Consider the following 20,245-nt stretch of genomic DNA (forward strand, 5'->3'; position numbering starts at 1 on the left):
AATTGACCTCTAAAGTCAACTGGTCTGCAGAGCCTGGCAGTTAATGCACAACTTGCTCCTTGAAGCCATCCTGAAAGCCTGAGATTTCTCTTTTCTCTTATGGACACTGTTACACTTTCAAGTCTGGAGTTTAACTGTTTGGTGTCAAGGCAAACTGAAAAAGAACAGCGTAAATATTAAGCCTTGCTGGTTTGGTGGACTTAGCTGGTCTTATCTGGTCTCCACACCTGTTGTGTGGAAGGCTTGTGATAGAGATCAGCACTAGTTTGAAAACCAGCGCAAACCAAGTCTGTCAGCTGTTGAGCTCAGCTTAAACCAGCTAAGACCATTAAACCATCTTAGGCTAGCTTTAGCATACACATAAAACTTAGAAAATCCTACCTGTAGCTTCAACCATGCCCTCCAAAATAACTACAATCTCGAACTCTTCTTTCTCCATCTGTGCCCGGGACATCTCCCAGAAAGGACTCTTCTCATTTATCTCATGCGAGATAATGAGGGGTGACACCAGGAAGAGCCGATCGTCTCCCGTGTCAAAGCCAACATTGATGTCCGTCTGGTTGAGGGGAATAAACTCACCCTCCTTGGTCTGCTGCGAACGAATGAGTTTGGCGCGAATGGACGCTTCCACGATGTGAGAATTACGTAGGTCGCCCACTCTGAACATCAGGCACATCTTGTTGTCCCTCACGGAGATCACAGCCTTGTGGGAGAACATCAGTGTCTCCGCTCGGTTCTTGGGCTGTGAGATCTTTACAAACATGCAGCCCACCATCATGGCGTTCACGATGGATCCCAGGATGGCTTGCACCAGCAGGAGGATGATCCCTTCTGGACATTTCTCTGTGATGACACGGTAGCCGTAGCCAATGGTGGTCTCCGTTTCAATGGAGAAGAGGAAGGCTGAGACGAAACTGTTGAGGTTTTCCACACAAGGGGTCCAGCCCTCCTCATCGGCGTGTAGAAGATCTCCTCGTATGAGCGCAATGAGCCACCACAGGAACCCAAAGAACAGCCAGTTGATCACATAGACCAAAGTGAAGATGAAGAAACTGAGGCGCCAACGCAAGTCAACAAGTGTTGTGAAGAGGTCGCTGAGATACCGGTACGTCTCTTGTACGTTGCCGTGATGAACGTTGCACTTGCCATCTTTCCGTACGTAGCGCTGGCGGGGTTTTTTGACGGGGTCGGAGATGAGGTGAGTACGATCTGTAGGGATTTGCGGTTCTCTCATGTGCTTGGGGAGTTTCTTAACCTGCTGCTAGGAGATTTGGGAAGACAAAAAGCATTATTAGCAAAGTTATTATCCTTTCAAAGTAAAATATTCAGGGACAAGGATATTACCCTTAGGAAATGTATATGCTAACATATTGGATTCATTCATTCAACTGAAATTAAATAATTTAGCTACACCTAAACTTAAAACAAAGTTACCTTAATATTTTTAGTTAATTCAACTCAAAAACACAACAAGTTTGCATCAAATTACAAGTTGAACTATCTAAAAATTTTAAGGCAACCAGGTTTCTATTTGTTTCTAGTTGAACCAACAATTATTTACATTGTAGAGATAACATTCAATAATTTTTTTAAATCATAAACAAATTCTTTGTCAGACAGGAAGCTTAAAATCCCTGAAAGGGCACTTGTTTCATACAATGCAGAGTGTTTTTTTTCAAAAATAGATACAATTAATAGAACTGATTAAAATAATGAAGATGAAACGGGCTACAATATTGGCAAGTCTGAACCCGTAGGCCTATATTAAGCATGACAAAACTGTGCCAGTTACAGAGAGACAGCAGAATACATATGGGATGTCATGTTTTCTCGAAATTTCCTCATCAAAATCACAGGGCAGATCCACAACAGCTCCCATCCACCTCTTTTTCCAGGCAATGACAGCCGTGGATGTCACTAGCATCAAGCAGATGTACATTCATTATGTTACTTTCAAATGAAATCTTCTGCACTTTGAAGATGATGCAAATGTTGCAGGTCATCCCTTTCCCTTTTTCTTCCAAAATATTTAATTCCTCTTCATGACACTGGCTAGCTAAGATAATAATCGTTGCCCCTTTACCCTCCACGAGACAGCGAGGTGTTGGCACATTGTCTCTCCATTTGTTGAAGGTTGTTGTTAATTGAAATGTGCGATTAAGCTACGTGAACTTGAGCGAAGCTTTAAAGTGCTTTTTGACACAAAGACCTCCTGCTGCATTCACACCTGCTGCCCTCTGTGTCCTGTCTAATAAAGCCAGATTTAGTACAAAACACCATTAAAAGGCTCAACAACTGGGATCCGACCATACGTAAAATAATAATTACTAGAGATTCACAGATACTACATTTCTTTACCGATAGCCGATTATTCTGAGAGATATCTGCCGATACCGATTCTGAAGATTAAATTAATATTTCGTAAATTTTCTATGTTATTGATTCATATAATGATTATTAATATTGAACATCAAACCGGTGATGTTTCTTAACATTTTCTATACACAGAGCACAAATTCATTCCATTTACTTGTCCTCTTTTGATTGACAGAATATATCGGCCCTGATCATCGCCTGTTCTTAAACTATCGGCTGATAGCTGTTAGTGCGACAAATTGCTTATATCAACCGATACAGATTATTGACTGATATATCGGTGCATCTCTAATAATTACATTTACATCATTAATTATAGCAGTCAAATAGTGTTTAGTTTTTATTTAATGCAACATTCTGCAGTCAAATACTTTAATCTAATGAATGCTTTACTGGGAAAATGTTCTACATTGTTTTAGTTTCCAACTCTTAGTCTTTTTGTTCTCACAAAATGGAATAATAAACAAACCTAAATCAATATTTCATGTTTATTTATTTGTAAGCAACCATGCGATAAGTTGGACAATAGACAATGAGCTGATCATTAACACAAAATAAATGCCTCCAGTGAAATTCAACCTGATCACCCTGTCAAGGATTATTTTGTGGTAGTGACCAGCTGCCTGTACATTTTTCCTCACTTAAGGGATTTGCATATATTTTCTTGGCCAAAGAGAATATGCTTATGAGTGCTGTGATACTTAGACGTAACAGATGGCAAAAGATCAAACGTAAAATAATTGGCAAAATAAAGTGACCTTATAGCAGTTGAAATTTTAATCTAAGAAATCCTTATACCTTTGTTTTTTGACTTTGTTCTTTGAATGATGTGCATTAGGTCATTACATAAAAGTACTGCTACAGTAAATTAGGTTTCGACTTCTCATATTATGGGGGGAAACAATAATATTTAATTTTGGGCCACTGCAGTAAAATATTATTTCTTTCACACAATTTTTTAATGGAATGCTGCCTCTTTTGAAATGGGGTATTTCATTTGACATTTTTTCATTTAAAAAATATGTCATCTACAGTGTAGGCTGCATCGAACATAAACAATAAAGCTGTTTGTTTCATGGGAGGAGCTTTAGAAGGTTAGTGACAGCTGACCTCTTGTGGCGTCACTCCTATCTCCATGTCGTGGTCCATGTAGACACGAGAGTCTCCTGCCATCCTCAGCTTCGACTGCAAACCTGGAACAGAAAGAAACAAAACTGGTTTAATGTAGCAATGCAAGACAAATAAATACTGCAAAACAATACTATAAGTGAAATGCATTGTAAATGTATGCTGAACCCAATAAAAACAAAAAAATATTATGTTTATATGTTTGCTTGCACAAGTTGTTTGTTAGCCCTTGAAATTTTGTGTCATCTCATTTCATCTTTCAAAACTTTAATAGACATCTGTTAAAGTCAACGTAATATGCTGTTCGTAACCTATTTTACTTTTATACTTTTCCATGTACAGTATATATGTAATGTTTCCGGACATTGGATGTTCATGCCTCAATTTGTTTTCTGGTTAACCTTATTATGGATATGAATTTGTGCCATAACAAAATATAATATATTCCACCGTTATATTCACAAGAACAAACCAGGTGGATCGAAAATTAGGTTTAATCTGAGCTGCTAATGTCTCACTCCATGTCTCAACCTCTCTCAATTAGGTGAGTAAACAAATGAATCATGTCAAACACCACCGGGAAGCTGTTCAACCATGGCTTTCTACATCTCTAATTGGCAAACCGATAAACTAACCCTGACTGCTCAGACTCGCACATTAAATAGGGGATGTTTTAAATGCCACGTTGACGCATGATAGAACCAGCCCCGTGTACCTTCGTTGGAACATCTCAGATGGTTACTTGATGGATTAAATCACAACTCGCAGGGGAGATGTGAGGCTTTTTGACTGTCTGTGCGGATTGAGTTTGTTAATTTGCGCCTAAAACATGCAGGCGGTCTCAGCTGTTCCCTTGTTCCCCAAAGAATATCTGCGTCAGCACCATCATGCCATGAAAGCTGCTGCTGTCCCTCTTATACACGGTGCGAGCAATGCCAATCTGGATGAGCGCCTCTGTGTGCTCCTCACCGCTTTGGCAGCCCGGTGTCTCCGTTCTGACAGTTGTCGTGTTCACCTGTCACATCTCAAAAGCTGGATTGTGAGCAGATTTGGCCTGAACAGAGGGATTGGTCTAGTGTGGCCAAAAACGAATTCATGTAGGCTTTGTTCCTGAACCAAGTTAGTTAATGTGAGGCTCGATGCTTTCCCTAAAGCAAAGAAAATATATTTTTCTTTCACTGTCATTATATTAAATCATTTAATATATTTGAAAATACAATATAAAGAATAATATATTATGAATACATTACAATATATTGAATAAAATAAGGATATTGCAGGTTCCAATATATGAAAACATATAATTATTTAATTATATTTTTCAGTATATTCACAAGTATTTTTGTTTTGGAAGATTTTTGTTGGAAGACCCATGATTACAAAAGTGCTATTCAAGAATCAGCAACAAAATATTGCTTTTTTTTAATCTTATCTGTTCCATAGGAATGCATTTTTCATGGGAAAATGTAGGAATGTTCTGTATACTACATTTCGTTACACTGTACTTGTATATGTGTAATGACAATAAAGTTGAATCTAATCTAATCTAATCTAATCTAATCTATATGACATTCTGTCAACCTCGTAAAATATTAATATTAAAACAAATTTCCTGTACAGGTACATACAGTAGAATCAGGTGTAGGTATGCTGCTAAGCTAAAAATATGATGCTAATAAGCATAGGAATACATGTAATGAAACACAAATAATGAGTAAAGTGTTCAACATTTAAGTTTTAAGTGAATGAATTAAATTGAATGAATAAACATTCTCAAAGTTTATCTGACATTCCCTATATGGGTTTTTTCCTCTGAGCTTGTTGCAATGCACTCTGGGATACGATGTCCTGGCAACAAATGATACATGCAATGCTGGTTAAATGAAGATTAAAGAGATCACCCAAAATCACCTAAAAATAAAAATTCAGTCATCATTTATTTTCCTTCATGCTGTTGAAAACCTATTTATTTCTTCTGTGGAACAAACAAGATTTTTTAAAAAAAATGTCTCAAGGGTTTTGGTACAATGAAAGTAGACTTTTGGAAGATTGCAAAAAATATAAGATCTGTCATTAACAAAGTTTTGTGATGTTTACACGTTTTGTCTATTAAAATAATTTTTAAAAATGAATATTAACAAATTAACATTTGTAACTTTTGAAGCCTAAATACAATCGCCTCACGTAAAAAGCTAAAAGAGGCTATAAAGATTACACTCGCTCGATAACAACATCAAACCTTATTAAAAATGTTCCCTTGTAAGTAATTACATCTGAATGAATCCCCATCCATGTTTTTAGAGATGTGTGTCCCTGTTGCAAAAAATCATGAGCGGGTTATAACTGGTGTGTTTTACTAAGTCAAGATAAAAGGTAAAAATATTTAGAGAGTTTGTTAAATTTTTCACCAAAATCACATAAAAAAACCCATTGACTTTGGGGTGATGAAACCGGAATTGCTAAAATGCTAACTCGCTTCCAGGGGATTGCATACAAAAATACATCATCTCTGTGGTACTCTATGCGGCTCAATGTTATTTGGTTACCAGCATTCTTCTTTGTGTTTTTCATGAGAAAGTCATTCAGATTTATAATGACACAAGGGAGAGTAAATATTGACAAAGATTTTGGGTCAATTCTTACATTAATAAAGCGTGATGTTTTCCCCATATAAACGCTGTCTACATAAATGTAAACGTACCTAAACTCACCAAAAATCTACATTAAGACATTTTTAGTGCACAATATATTGATTTGAGTTAAAAAATTATTTTAAAATAAAATAATAATCTCTCATAATAATATTTAACTTGATTTTAAATGAGTTATTTAAAAAAAATTCTGGAACACATTTCATGTTTTTTTTGAAGGTACAGTGTCAATCACAAAATATAGACCACAAATGTAATTTATATTTTAATATTAATGTTATATATTCACAGAATGTTCTTTACATTATATACAACGGAAGCCTCTTATTAAATGGATGTGAACTTATTTATATTTTCTTGGACAGACATAACATATGAGATTTCTGATGACTGCCTCTTTGAACAGATAACATGCCTCTTTCTGTGGAGAAACTAGTTGTGTTATGAAATAATTAATTAATCATAACCATGAGTGAATATTTAAAGTCTGTTTATGAAGTATTTACATAGACTTTATATGTGAATGAGCTTAAAGGGAGCACACACTGAGCTTAATAGGGACAACATTATTACACTTTACCTTACCTAAAGGTTACGATTTTACTTAATAAATTTACTAGAACATGTATTTTGTTTTTACATAATTAAAGATGAACAACTAATATTGATAACATGTATGAAATTAAATTGTTTCATGTTGACATCACACTAAAGATCTGAGATGTGCACCCTTTAAGCGCACCTTAAAATAATATAAAATCTTACAAAAATGACAGCAGTGTGAAACTAAAGAAAATAATATATAAAATAATATATAATGTTCTGCACTACAATCAAATGACGCCTCTGAAGTAATATATTAGTGTAGCAAACAGTTTCAGAAAGCTTTCAGAATGGGCACCAGTCAGTGTGAACATTGATTTATTTAAAATGATTTAATATCAAACATATCCATTGTTGAAGACATCAGATAGGATAATAGATAATTTTTTCTTTTTATAATCTGAGCTCAAAGATGTAAGTGTGCTTATTGGGTCTGTGAGTTTAATATGGATGTTACCCTGTATAGAGTATAATCAATACTTTTTTGTTTCAAATGATGGGCTTTAGCCGTGGATGGGGCTGAACTTCGGGTCGTTTTTTTTCAGACGTTATGACATGGTGCATTAAGCAATGATTCAGCTCCAGAAACCGGTCACTCCCACACTGCACCTGTGCTCCTGTCTGTAATGTCATGCAGCTTTGTCTATGATAATCAGTTACATAAGGTGCCTAATGACAGTGGAAAATTCCCATGTTCCCCAGCGGCCCAGCTGCAAGTCATCCTAGTCATTTCACCTAATTGAGTAAGTGTCCTGAAAGCTGTTTAGTTATAAGTTAAATCATCTTCAAAGACTGATGCTGTGTTTTCATCTAAATTAAAAAATATTGATTGGGAGAGAATATAGTCAGAACCAGAACCAGAACGAGAGTGAGAGAGAGAGAGCGAATTCAGCATATTTTAGGAGCATATTTTACAATCCCTCTTTACTTTTTCATCCAAAAACCCTTTAAATAAGTATTGATCCGCTAGGAAAGTAAATCAATGTAGAGTAATCAGGTGAACCGGTGAACCCGATGAGCAAATCAACAAAGCGTTCTGCTGGATGTTTTAATTTCCATGCCTGGTTATGACCACACAAATGCGAGGGAAAACAGTTATCACTGTCAGGGGCAAAAAACATATTTGGCACACAACCCCGGCATTGTGTTGTCCAACAAAAGATCTCTGATTTATTAATGTACCCTTGAAAGAACTCTAGAAAAAAGTGCAACTACGTTCAATTTGTATTTGAAAACAGTAGAAAATCACTCGCAGGACCGAGCTCATGACTGATTAAAGTCCTTGGTTTTTGCCTCTAGTTTCTATTTGTCTAATTCCACTCTACCGCATTGACATCATTCATCCCTATTTGCACGGCCCCTCTCGCGCGCAGATGGCACGTCAGAGCCTCCATCCACTCAGGAATACAGTATTGACTGACAGGTCTGCAGCGAAAGGGCACACTGACGTGACCCGCATCCCAGATGCACATGATGAATACATCACAGACAGACAGCAGACCTCTGCAACGTCCCCTCCGCTGCCATTTCCACATTTTGTAACGCGGCAGTCTCATGGCCCCATGTGCATCTCCATGTGACTTTGATGGCTTGACACCGGCGAGGTGAGCCAGAGCAGAGTCTGTTCCCTCCTGCTTATCGGCCTGTTCTGAGGAGGTAACAAGCTCCTTATCAAGCTTTTAGTCTAACACGCTTTTTGTGCTTTTTGTGTCTGCGTTCGAATCAGATGGTTAGTACAGCGGAGACAGAGAGAAACTAGACACGAGCTTGTGTTATAATGGGGAAAAATAATATTGAAATATCTTTAAAACAAGATGAATTTACTTGATAAGGAAAACTGTGTAAGGCATTAACTTGCTTTCAGAATCGTAAATTTTTCTTATTAGTAAATGTATCGGTAAGACTTTACAATAAGGTGCTATAAGTTAACATTAGTAGAAGAACTAGCTAACATTAGCTAACAATAAACAATTTAGTTTTTCAGCATTTATTAATCCTTGTTAATATTCATGTCAATACAATTATTCATGTTACTTCATGGTGCATTCACTTAAGTTAACAGTGACGATGTTTGATTTAAATAATGTATTAGTAAATGATAAAAAAAAACAAATTAATATTAATAAATGCTGTAGAAATATTACTCATTCTTCAAGTCAGCTAATGCATTGACTAGTTGTTAACAAATAGCTACTTATTGAAAGTGTTACCGATTTTTCTTATTGTAAGCATACATTTTGTGAAATTTACATCTAAAGCCAAGCAAAAAAATATATCGAGATAAATGAAAGCAAATTTCTGATGCCATTCTTGAATTCTGCCTGTGTAAGGGGTAAAATATGGACAGAACTATTGGGTTATACATTAACATGTGTTGGGATATTTAATCCCCAAATGCTGAGTTGTTTGGGTAACAACAACACAGCCAGAGCTGGGTAGACTACTTATGAATTGTAATCGTGATCAGTTACAATTACAGATTTCATGACAAAATTTGTAGTTAGTAATGTAATCTCTTAGATTAGACATTTTTGGTAACGTGATCGGACTACTTTTGGATTACAGTTGGATTATGTTTGATTTAAATCTTATTTGATGTTACCTATATTGAAGCAGGATAATTTTGAACTTTTTTGACAGATACAATGAGGAAAAATATTCAATTCCTTATCACCTCAACATCTTTTTAAAGCAAAGTACGGGCAAGATACTTACACTCATATACTGTAACTTGTTGTTAGTGTTTACTGATAGTAACAGTGAATAGATTTCCCATGAGTTTCCTTAAAAATGAAAGTGTGTCTATTAGGGGTGTGACAAGGTCTCGTGCCACAAGATCTCACAGGATTAAAATGTGACAGGATTTCTTTTCAAGGTCTCGGCATATCAGCATGATGGAGTTTGATGGCGAGAAGTTTGGAGATCGAGGATGCCCTGCCACTTTTAAATCACATTATAATTCATAAAATTTAAAATAGACGTAAAATTACATTCATTTAGACTAAACATTTTGCATTACTGCACCTATTTTGCATTTTGTGATTTTCAGTTGAATACGCAACAACGTTTTCATATATTTCATCATTTAGGATTGCTTAAAAAAAGTGTACAAATCTTATCTTGTTATTGTGAACCCAATTTTGTGTCTTGTTTCATCTTTCGGGATAAAAGTCTCGTCACACCCCTATTGTCACTACATCCAGCCATTAAATGCTAAGTGCCGCTCCATTTTTTGATTCCAACCCTTCCCTCTCTTCTGGAAAATGCTTGAAACATCACAAACATACATAAGTGTAAGGAATGTTTTGAACATTTTGAAAAAGGGAAAATCATTGACCTGTAAACAACATACTGCCGTTCCGTGAATAATATGTAATCATATAATCCATATAAAAGTAATTGTAGTCTTATTAAGGGTATTTTAAACTATAGTTTACCCTAAATACTCTATTTGGACTGTAATTGCAGATTACATGTTATCCGTTACTACCCAGCTCTAACCCCAGCATCATAAACCATAAAATTTGTTGAGTTAAAACAACCCATGCATGAAGTGTTGAGTTTATCCCAAACATGCAAACATCTGTACGTGGCTGAAATAATGCCCTTGTGCTGAGTGATTTAATTGCACTGGGAAAAACTGTGTAATTTGTCAACATCAGCTTCTTTTCACACTCAGTAAAGGCTGAACTCTTGCCTGTGTGACAGATCAGGCGAGCACTCGTACCAATACTAATTACTCTTTCAATGAGATCATTTGAATGGTGGATTCCTCTGTTGTCAGATGTGTTTCTTCTACACTGTTCCATTCAACTCTAAAATCTGGAACTTCAAACTCTGCAAGAGTGTCTATAACTCCAATTTAGCCAAGACACAGGTATTGATGATAGATGATCACCTGTAAGCAAATAAAATGTCAAATTGTTCGATATCATAATGAAATAGTAAAGTTAGCACTATATAATGTTACAGGTTATTCCCGTAACATAATTTTTTTGTTGAAACGAGAGTCCGAGTTGAACTGTAATTGTATCAAGTACATCGCCTTCTGATCGTCTGACAAAATCGCATTAATTTATGGTTGAACTATTTTATGAGATGGCTAATTTACATGATTTGTTACGATTTTGCATTCTCTGCAATGATGGTTTGGTTTAGGGGTGTAAAAGGTCAAGCTTGACACCTATTTTTACAGTTAGTGTTACTAATACACACACACACTTACTAGCACTATGAATAGAACAGTCTGCTTACTGCCCAAATATGACAAGTATTTTATAATTGACTCATCCGGTTGTCATTTCGAATCTGTATGACTTTCTTTCTTCTGCAAAACAGAAGATATTTTGAAGAATGTTGGTTACCAAACAACATTGTACCCCATTGACTTCCATTGTACAAACACGAAACCCCCAATACATCTCTCAAAATCTTTTTTTTGGTGAATAATCCCTCGTCTCCGTGTACTGACTGCAATAAAGCCATGTATTCTAATACACGTATTCTATGTTTTATTTATTTTTCATAATAACATCTCTTTACTTCTGGTGCTACTGTCTATATATTTGTAAAACTGCTTTGCAGCAATGGAGAATTGAGAAAAGTGCTACAGGAATAAATCTGAATGGAATTTAATTCTTTCTTTTTTCTAATAACCATAAACTGTACAGTTCACATCTTAGTAATTCACATGGAATTTCCACCATACACATTAGCCCATGTGAGAACAAGTTGGATGATCAGGCAATGAAACGGCGGAGAAATCAACTGGGTATATCCCACATCTGATTTAAAATAGAACGCAACATTACATCACTGCTTCCCACAGCAGATCAGTGTTGTGAGCATTGAAACACTTCATTTGCAACACCTGCAGTTTTCTCATCAGACTGCAGGGCTACCAAAACGGCTGTGAATAAACAGGACCAGCTGGTAGCGCCTCGCAAAGAAAAGACATATCCAGCAACGTCTGGGGAAGAGGCGGCTTGTTTTGTCAACACACTGCACAGTCTCAATAATGTCCAACAACTGGATCACATGGGGGAGTGTTGAGTAGTGGGGGAATAACAGAGCTTGTGCTGCAGCAATGCAGTTTACCAGATACCAGCCCATTCATCCATGTCTTGCAGTCAGGGTTTGCAGTTTTATGCATTTCTTTCTCTTCTCCTCTTCTCTCCGTTTGTCATCAAAACAAAAAGAGCTAACCGGGCTTTGGTAAATGGTTAAAACCTTGTGTTTCTCCTAAGAGTCTCTGTCATACTAAGGGACTTCAAATTCACAGGGTTTAGAGTTCAAGGGATTAATATATTTTACTCAAATACATTTGTTCATTTGAAACACCATGTTATGTCACCAAACAAAGAGAGGTTAGCTAATAATGTGCCTCCTAATGCCATTTTACTGTAACGGTCACATCTCAAGCACTTTAAATCAGCAATTGCACAGAAATACTATATGCAAATTTGGTTGATTCATCTGAATAAACACTTATTTTGAGCACAATTTTAGCTAAATGTAGTTTCATACTGGTGATGCTCAATGTTTAAAGAGTAACTTATTAGTAAGTTTTGCGCTTTCTGTCAAACGATATATCGATGTACACTTGGTATCCGTTGTTCGCGGACTCATTATACGCACCCTACAAATTTATATTTTATTAAAAGTACACAGTTCACCTGAAAATAAAATATATGTCATTTACTAATCAATGTAATCATTTACTTCTCCTAGTTTTGTCTCTGTTAAGAAGATCATGAGAGACGATGCATCGATCCAAACACGATGCGAATGTTTTCAAAATTCACAACAACAGAAAAACAAACAAATGCAAAATAGGTGCGTATCCATCAAGTTCCTCGAGCAGTGGTATTGGTAGCCTAGTAACCAATAGGTAACCTAGTAACCAACTGTGCATAAAATGAGACTCAGAAACCAAAAAGACACCTCCAGCTGAAACAGACGCTTAGATAGTGGGTAACTAACATTTTCACGCAAAACAACATTTTGTGTTTTGCTGTCTCAATTACACGTGTCTGATGCAAAACTTAAAGGTGCATAACACCAAGGTGGTGGAAACATAGCTACAGTCAGTCTCAGTCTCCATTCACATTCTCTATCCGACCAAAAGCAAAGCATCAACATTCTTTAAAATTTCTACTTGTGTCGACAAGAGGTTAAGTAAATGACGACAGAATTTACATTTTGGCTTAACAAACCTCTTAAGCCGAATACTCTGTGAAGTCCTCTATTGGACGAATGGAACAGACAATGCGTTCAGGCTCTTCGTCAATGTCATCATCATGACGGGATTGTCTTCGCTGTGACTGTTAATGTGTATGTGTGCGTGTGCGTGTACACACGCGCAACGGAGAGAGCAGGATGATGGCTTGGCTGTCTATATCTGAAACAGTTATGACACTTTGAGGTTAGTCAGGGCAAATGAGTTAAAATGCCCCTGGAACGAACTCCTTCCAGCACGGCTCACTGCCAGCGGTGCGTTTCGCTCGCCTGTGTGTGTGCTCGGGCGTGCAAGTGCGCGTGAGTGTCCCTATCGCTCTGAATGACACCGAGCATTCAAGCAGACATCCTGTCCACACTAAGGACAATTAGCTTAATGAAAGGAGTGTGCGTGAGAGATTGTCCTATCAGTGACAGGAATAGCAGTGGCTGAAATGAAGCCGTCCCATCTCCGCCCTGCCTTTGGAACACTGGCTCCATGACAACGAGCTTCCTCACAGTGCCACACCGACACGAGCGATGCCGCAGGAAGTTGACATGGGCGACCTGATCGCACCCACTCAAAATCGCTCTATGGGGTGTCTGTGAATGCATACATGCCTGGTCCAATGACAGGTACTACACTCCAGAATGGTGTACGTGAACGTGTGTGTTCGTGGGGGGTGGGTTGCGTTAAGTAGAGAACATGCTCCTCAACACTCTCTCCTGTGTTTATCAGATGGCCTGTCAACTCCCTCAAGTGATTTACACCGTGCGGCTTCGGAGCACCGGTGTGCCAATGCGAGCGCGGCGTTGAACTGCCCTTATTAGCATTCCGGAAGGTCTTGAATCTCTGCGCCGACACGATAGCTTGTAACACCCTCCATCAAATTCTGTCGATAAAAGAGCAAAAACAGACGTTGCTAAATCCTCTTCTGTTGGGAACACTTATAATCCAGTGATAATGGAATCTGATCTCTGGGGAATGTGAAAAACAATCTAAATGTGAGACAACAGGAAATGGCAGGCTCAGGTGATTTAAGTACACACACTTAAAAGCAGGTGCGCACAATGATGTTCAATCCATCCTGCACAAACACAAAAACACAGGTATAAAGAATATTCTTGTTTTATCATTCAATTAAAATTTCATTTCTTTTCTGTATTGAGGCACGCAATCGGAAGAAATACAGAGTGAACATTGAAATTTGCAGGTCAAATTACTGACATTATTCACAGTAATATGACAATGATACATGATCTCAGTTGCACTTAGTAAATTCCTTTATGTTTTTGGGGGTTATACAACAGTAGTCAGTAGTAACATGACTTTCTCCTGAGACATACGAGCATGAATTGTGCCAAGCCCCTTATTCATTGTAGTTGTCCCACGATTAATTTATTCTGCAACCTAAAGTGTCCATTTATAGGTCTGTTAACAAAATTAAAGGGCTGGTCGAGAAATTTCATAAAAAAATTAACTTTACGTGACATGTTGTACTATTCCTTAGTACACAAGTGCCATTTCTTCAGGTAATAGACCCCTGAAAGTAGAAAAAGCATCTTCAAGTAATTTCAGAGTCCTGGCTGTAGGACGCTTCACTTCAAATCATGACAAAAAATAAGTCTGACATTCCTACTGTTGCAGGAGTGCCCCGAGTATATAGCACTTCATTGATCTGAAATTGATCACCTCCTTGACTTCTGAATGACGGACACATTCTCCCACACACACTTTTCAGTAAAGACTTTAATGCCCTTCCTTTGTCGCACAACCAAAGCTGTCCTATTTATTTATAGAAGCAGGAGAGAAATTCTCCTTTTATGCTTATATACAGTATACATGCTAAATTTGGAAAGTGCTTCTGGTTGTTTTTCTGCCTGAAAAACGTTTGATGTGTCTTTGATTCCGATCTCTTCTCAAACGTGTGAAAACGTAACAGCGTGGAGGCAGCGCGTGTGCATGTCAATATAAAAACAACACAGCTACGAATCTGCCATTTAACAACGGCCCTCCTCCTTTCCTTTTCATTATCTGTTGTGTTGGATTTTATTGCTCAGTTTCACAATTCTCACGCACCCACGAGCAGAAAGGCCTGCTGTGTTTATGGGGTTGAAGGTGAAGGTATCTCCCTTACGATGCGGATCCGAGCATTTGTTTTACGATCGCTAGTTGTAAAGATGTGTCAGTATAGCTCCCTGTTGTATTGCTTGCGTCAGCACTATACCCTACAGATCTGAGTAGATATAGCTGGGTGTCAGGCTAGGGTGTAAAGACAAGATCTACATTCAGATGCTGTGCTCAGGCCAGGTCTGAATTATCGTAATTACATGAGTCCTTAAATCCAGAAATTATGTTTCCATGGCAACCCTTAAAATGCTGTAATGGCTTCATGTGCGGCTTTGATGTTGGTGATAACAGATACTTTTTCACAAATTAACAACTAACATTAACCTCTAAATTTAACTAAATCTTGCAAGACTGTTTTTTTTGGGGGGTTGGTGAAAGTTGTTGCATCTAGCTCATCAACTCACTTATTACTCAAATAAGAATGTCAATATTTCAATTGCAAAGAATTGTTATAATATGAAAGTTGGAAAAGTTGGCGAAGACAACCCTACAAGGTTATAATAGTTTATTAAAACGAAAGGTTATTTTTATAGAAAAATATTACATTTTATATAGTATGATATCCCCCTGAGACACTAAGATTATAAAAACTCACTAAAACTGCATACTGAAATAAATTATAAAATATTCATCGACAAAATGTACCTAAGCTCATTCATAGCACATTTCTGAAAGTAGATATACACTTTAATAAAAAACACAAAACAAAAGTTACAGAGTATGCAAGGTACTACATAACATGAATGTGCCGCAATACAATATACGCTAGCACAGAACTTTCAAAGTCTACAGATCGATGCAGAGGGAAATTGAATTCTTCTGAAACTGCAGCTGACATGCCAAGTAAACGTATTTAACTTAATTTATATCTCATTTAAAAAACCAGACGGATTGAGCACTTCATCTTTGCTGCTTAGATCTTAACTAACACAATACAAACCTAAAACATGATTTGGAAACTTATGACGGCGTAAATGTCTTACATCCTTACACATCAAGCATGTCTGCAAGTTATGTGCTCACTTCTTACAAAATAAACTACTTTCAAGGTAATTCACATTTACATTTACATTTAGTCATTTAGCAGACGCTTTTATCCAAAGCGACTTACAGATGAGGAAACATTGGAAGCAATTATAACAACGATTCAATCTCTAGTGATGTAAGGGCACTTACCACAACGTGAAATCATTCAGATTTTTTTCTGCAATATTTTCCCTACTAAAGGATTTTTCATGCCGGACCGTTACTTCAATGGACCATGCTACTGCTGTGTGCCCAATCTATCTGTTTTCCCTTTGAAGAAACGTTGTCTTTGCTTAATGCGCTAAGCATAAATAATTCACATTGATATATAATTTAATTATTTCCATTCCTCAAGGTGACAGACTTGGCAGGACGCAATAGAGGAAGGGATGTTTTGAAATGTTGTATATTTGCTCATGGGGGAATTTTCATGAAGTTAATGGGGTTAAAGGTCACTCCATGAGATGAAATTGTGTCATGGAGATAAGAGATTTTAATGACAGGCTTTTAAAAATTATACTGTATATGATAATTGTATAAAAGGATTAAGTTTACTTTCCCACCAATCAATAAGCTTTGTCCCCAGCACTAAAAAAGTAATCTATTCTAATATATACGTTATATATACTGTATGTGTTATGTCTATAGATCACTGATCTATTTAAATGACTTTATTGCTCATGATTTCCGCCATGTTGGTATGCCCAAACGTTCTATTAAATTAAAAGGGAGTTATCACATACTAATGATTTTTATACCCCTTTTTATACCATAAATATCACCGTACATTCTTACAACGCAAATGTCTAAAGCATGTAAATGGTTAATTATTTAAAGTCTGGAATTTTCCTGACTTATTAGATATGAGTGAGTTACATTCATTTTCATTACAATAGTGCACATGTCAGATCTGCAGACTAACAAACACCTCAACATATGATAAATAAACATAAACATTGGAGAAAACATCTGAAGTAACAATTCATTTAATTGTTATGTGAATTAAAAGCTTGTAGTGCGCCTATGAATCCAACGACTGTTTATTTTAGATCGTCACTTTGACTGTAAGTCAATGACGCTGTCTGTCAGTTAGGCATACCAAGATGGCGGTGCGTTCGCTTCCGGTGGCTTCACCCCCTGCCGTTAGTTTAACCTTCTAGGCGCAATCCAGTCATTTATATAGATCAGTGGTATAGATATATGTGTATATATATGCTAGACATTTTCAATACTTTGTTAAGGATCCCAAAGATTTTAAAACCAGCCCCCAAAGTCATGCATTTAGTTCTAAGGTCAGGTGGAGTCTGATGATTTTGTTACTCAATGACGACCAATCTTGCATCTCCTTTCAAGCTCAGTTTGTTTACATAAATTCACCTTTATTATTCTGAGCTTGCGAGCTTAAATTTGGTTGCTGATCTATGCTTGTGTCCATTGGCCTTTCAAAACATGCGACATACAGTACGGTGTCAGATATGATCAAATAAATATATCAACACGTCCATTTAACTACTCTTATTGGTATTCATCTATTAAGAATGATCTCCTTCAAATCACTGTGCACACGATTAATCGTTGAACAGCCCTTACACGTAATTGATATTCAGGACTACAGCTTTTGCAGTTTTGTGATGTCAGCCTGCACCCCCCCCATGTTTGTGCCAAACATGCCTGTAAAACATTTCTACAAACATGCCTATTTATATATGAAACCTTACAGCACTTCACATGCAAGCTTGAAGCACACTGTTAGACACTATAAAAAAAGAAATCACACATTCCCTCTCTTTGCAGGTCCGATTGGACTGCCATTCATTATCTTCCCCTTTATCGAGCCCTCACTGCTTTTGTTCCCTGATTCCCAGCGCTGGCATGCAAGAGTGTGTGTTGAGTTATCTGGAGACTTTAAGTGACAAGACCAGAGAGGCTAGATGCAGGAAAATCTCTCTATGCGAGCAGTTTGTAGCTGCAGCCCCAGGCGAGAAGACTAATATCCCTGTAACGAAGAATCAAAGAGAATCAATACAACTCCCTCTGACTGTTCTACACGACTACTGGAGCTTTACAACTAGACTTCCTCTCTCGCTTTGTCGAAGCGTGTATCCATATGCCACAGTCAGTCTTAGGAACACTGCAGTGAACCCACACGTGAACACATACGCACACGTGTTTCTCTTCAACACGCACAAACGCATGTAGGAAAGAAAAATCGGTTTAATAATTTGATTGTTTCTCGTAGAGAACAGCAAAGTCTGACAGACAGAATCTTGATACCAACATCTGTACACAAAAATAATTTCTTCAAATCATCTGAGCAAATAGCTCCGCATCAATTTTATAGCTGTATACTCAATGCAGACAAAGTTGAGAGTCTGAAAGGACCTCTAACCAATCATATTTCACAGGGTGAGCCCCATGCAATCCCCATTCACACATGCATCTCTCCGTTGCAACTTCTCGGTCAAGATCACTGATGCACTCGCAAACTCCTGCAATGCACTAAAACAAGTACACGAGCACGCTTACTTAAACAGAGCTTCGCATCCACCACAATATCGTGCCGCCTCACAACCGCTATGCTGATTAAATCGTAAAATGCATATCAGATCGATCAGATCTAACTAGAGTCTCCGTGGGACAGGGGTCATTGATGGAGTTATCCTTTCACCCCCTTGTTTCGGCTCTCTCTGCTTCTCAGCTTGCAGCATGGATCTCCTCTTATCCAGCAACGGGGTCAGATGACATTAAGACTATTGAATCATGAATGCATTCAGGACCATTAACAAACGTGGTTCAGACTTACCTTCATCTGAGCGCAGAGGTAGCTTTGCTATGTCAGGGGAGGCATGTTACGACATCTGCGCTCTGTTCCGACTCCTGCTCTGATGTGCTCATCTCAACAGCCTCATGGATTCTGTTCACAAAGCGCCTCACCACCTCCTTACCTCACTCTCCTGGAGGATGAGAGAGCGAGCGAGCGAGCCAGAGAGAGAGAGAGAGAGAGAGAGAGAGAGAGAGAGACAGAGAGAGAGAGCGAGAGAGAGAGCGAGAGCGAGAGAGATGAGAAAGTGGGCAGGAGAGGATATTTCCTCCCCCACCACCCCTTGTTCCTCGGTCTACCCTCAAAGGATTTGTCGTTTCTGTATGTGTGTGTGAATGCATCTTAACATACCGAGTTTAAATCTTGAGGCTGAGGTTTACAGAACTGTGTAAAGAGACACAAAAGCATGCACAGGAGAGGAGAGGGAGAGAATGGGTCGAGATATAATACATCTCTGTAATATTTCAGCTTAAGAACTGCCTGTGGGAAGACAGATCACAGCGCAATAAAAAAACTGAAGAATACTGTGGGAGGAATTACGCTAGGAATATTTGCCGCCGCTGGTAGCAGCGTTTTTTTGCACTTGATGTCTGCGGTGTTTTAGAATTATGTAAATCAGGTGTCGTACAAACGCCTCCTACAGAACCAGGGATGAATTGAATTTGCGCGCGAAAATTCCTGATCTTGTGTTGCAGTCTATATTAATATGGCATTCTGCACAGGGGTCGTACAGCATCGCTCCATCACTGCCTGTCTGGATATATGCCCGGTTAAAATACTCTCCTCCATCATTTGATGATTTACTGCTGCCAATAGAAAAAGTAAACAAACATCTCTTTTAAATCAAATTTTGTTTACATAATAAATGAACGTTAATTGCATTAGGAAAATAACATGGACTAACATGGATATTCTCATATAATAATAATAGTCCTAATTTATTCCTTCATTGTAATTTTATAAGAAACATCTTTATTGAGACCCTTTAATGAACTAAACAAAATCTCCTGAGCTATAGAAGAGCGATATCTGAGCCATCCCATTTAATAATAATCATAATGATTATTGTTATTTTTAATTGTGTTTTTTATTACTATGATTTAATAATTAATCAAAAAACTATTTACCATCTGGTTAAATTAAATCAACACTGGTAGAAATAGCCATACTATGTTTAGAAATACAGTATGTGTAGTAATTTCATCCCAGAAGAAAACATGGAGAGAGTGCACTGGAATTGATTCAGAGAGTGTGATACAACATAGAAAGACAGACAGAACGACACAGACAAGA

At 37.5% G+C, this 20,245-nt stretch overlaps 1 protein-coding gene across 1 annotated transcript in view; it reads right to left on the bottom strand.

Annotated features, from left to right (window-relative positions):
- Window positions 1-19,047, bottom strand: part of kcnj5 (potassium inwardly rectifying channel subfamily J member 5) — a 32,593-nt gene extending 13,546 nt beyond the window's left edge. Inside the window, exons 1-3 of the mRNA XM_079466057.1 lie at window positions 18,935-19,047; window positions 3,487-3,569; window positions 382-1,258 (exon numbers count right to left, since the gene is read on the bottom strand). Of these exons, the coding sequence (XP_079322183.1) occupies window positions 382-1,258; window positions 3,487-3,549 (940 nt within the window). The 5' untranslated portion in view covers window positions 3,550-3,569; window positions 18,935-19,047. The remainder of the gene's footprint in view (window positions 1-381; window positions 1,259-3,486; window positions 3,570-18,934) is intronic.
- Between the last annotated feature and the right edge of the window lie 1,198 nt (window positions 19,048-20,245).

Source organism: Barbatula barbatula (assembly GCF_947034865.1).
Source record: "Barbatula barbatula genome assembly, chromosome: 10".
Lineage (NCBI taxonomy): Eukaryota > Metazoa > Chordata > Actinopteri > Cypriniformes > Nemacheilidae > Barbatula > Barbatula barbatula.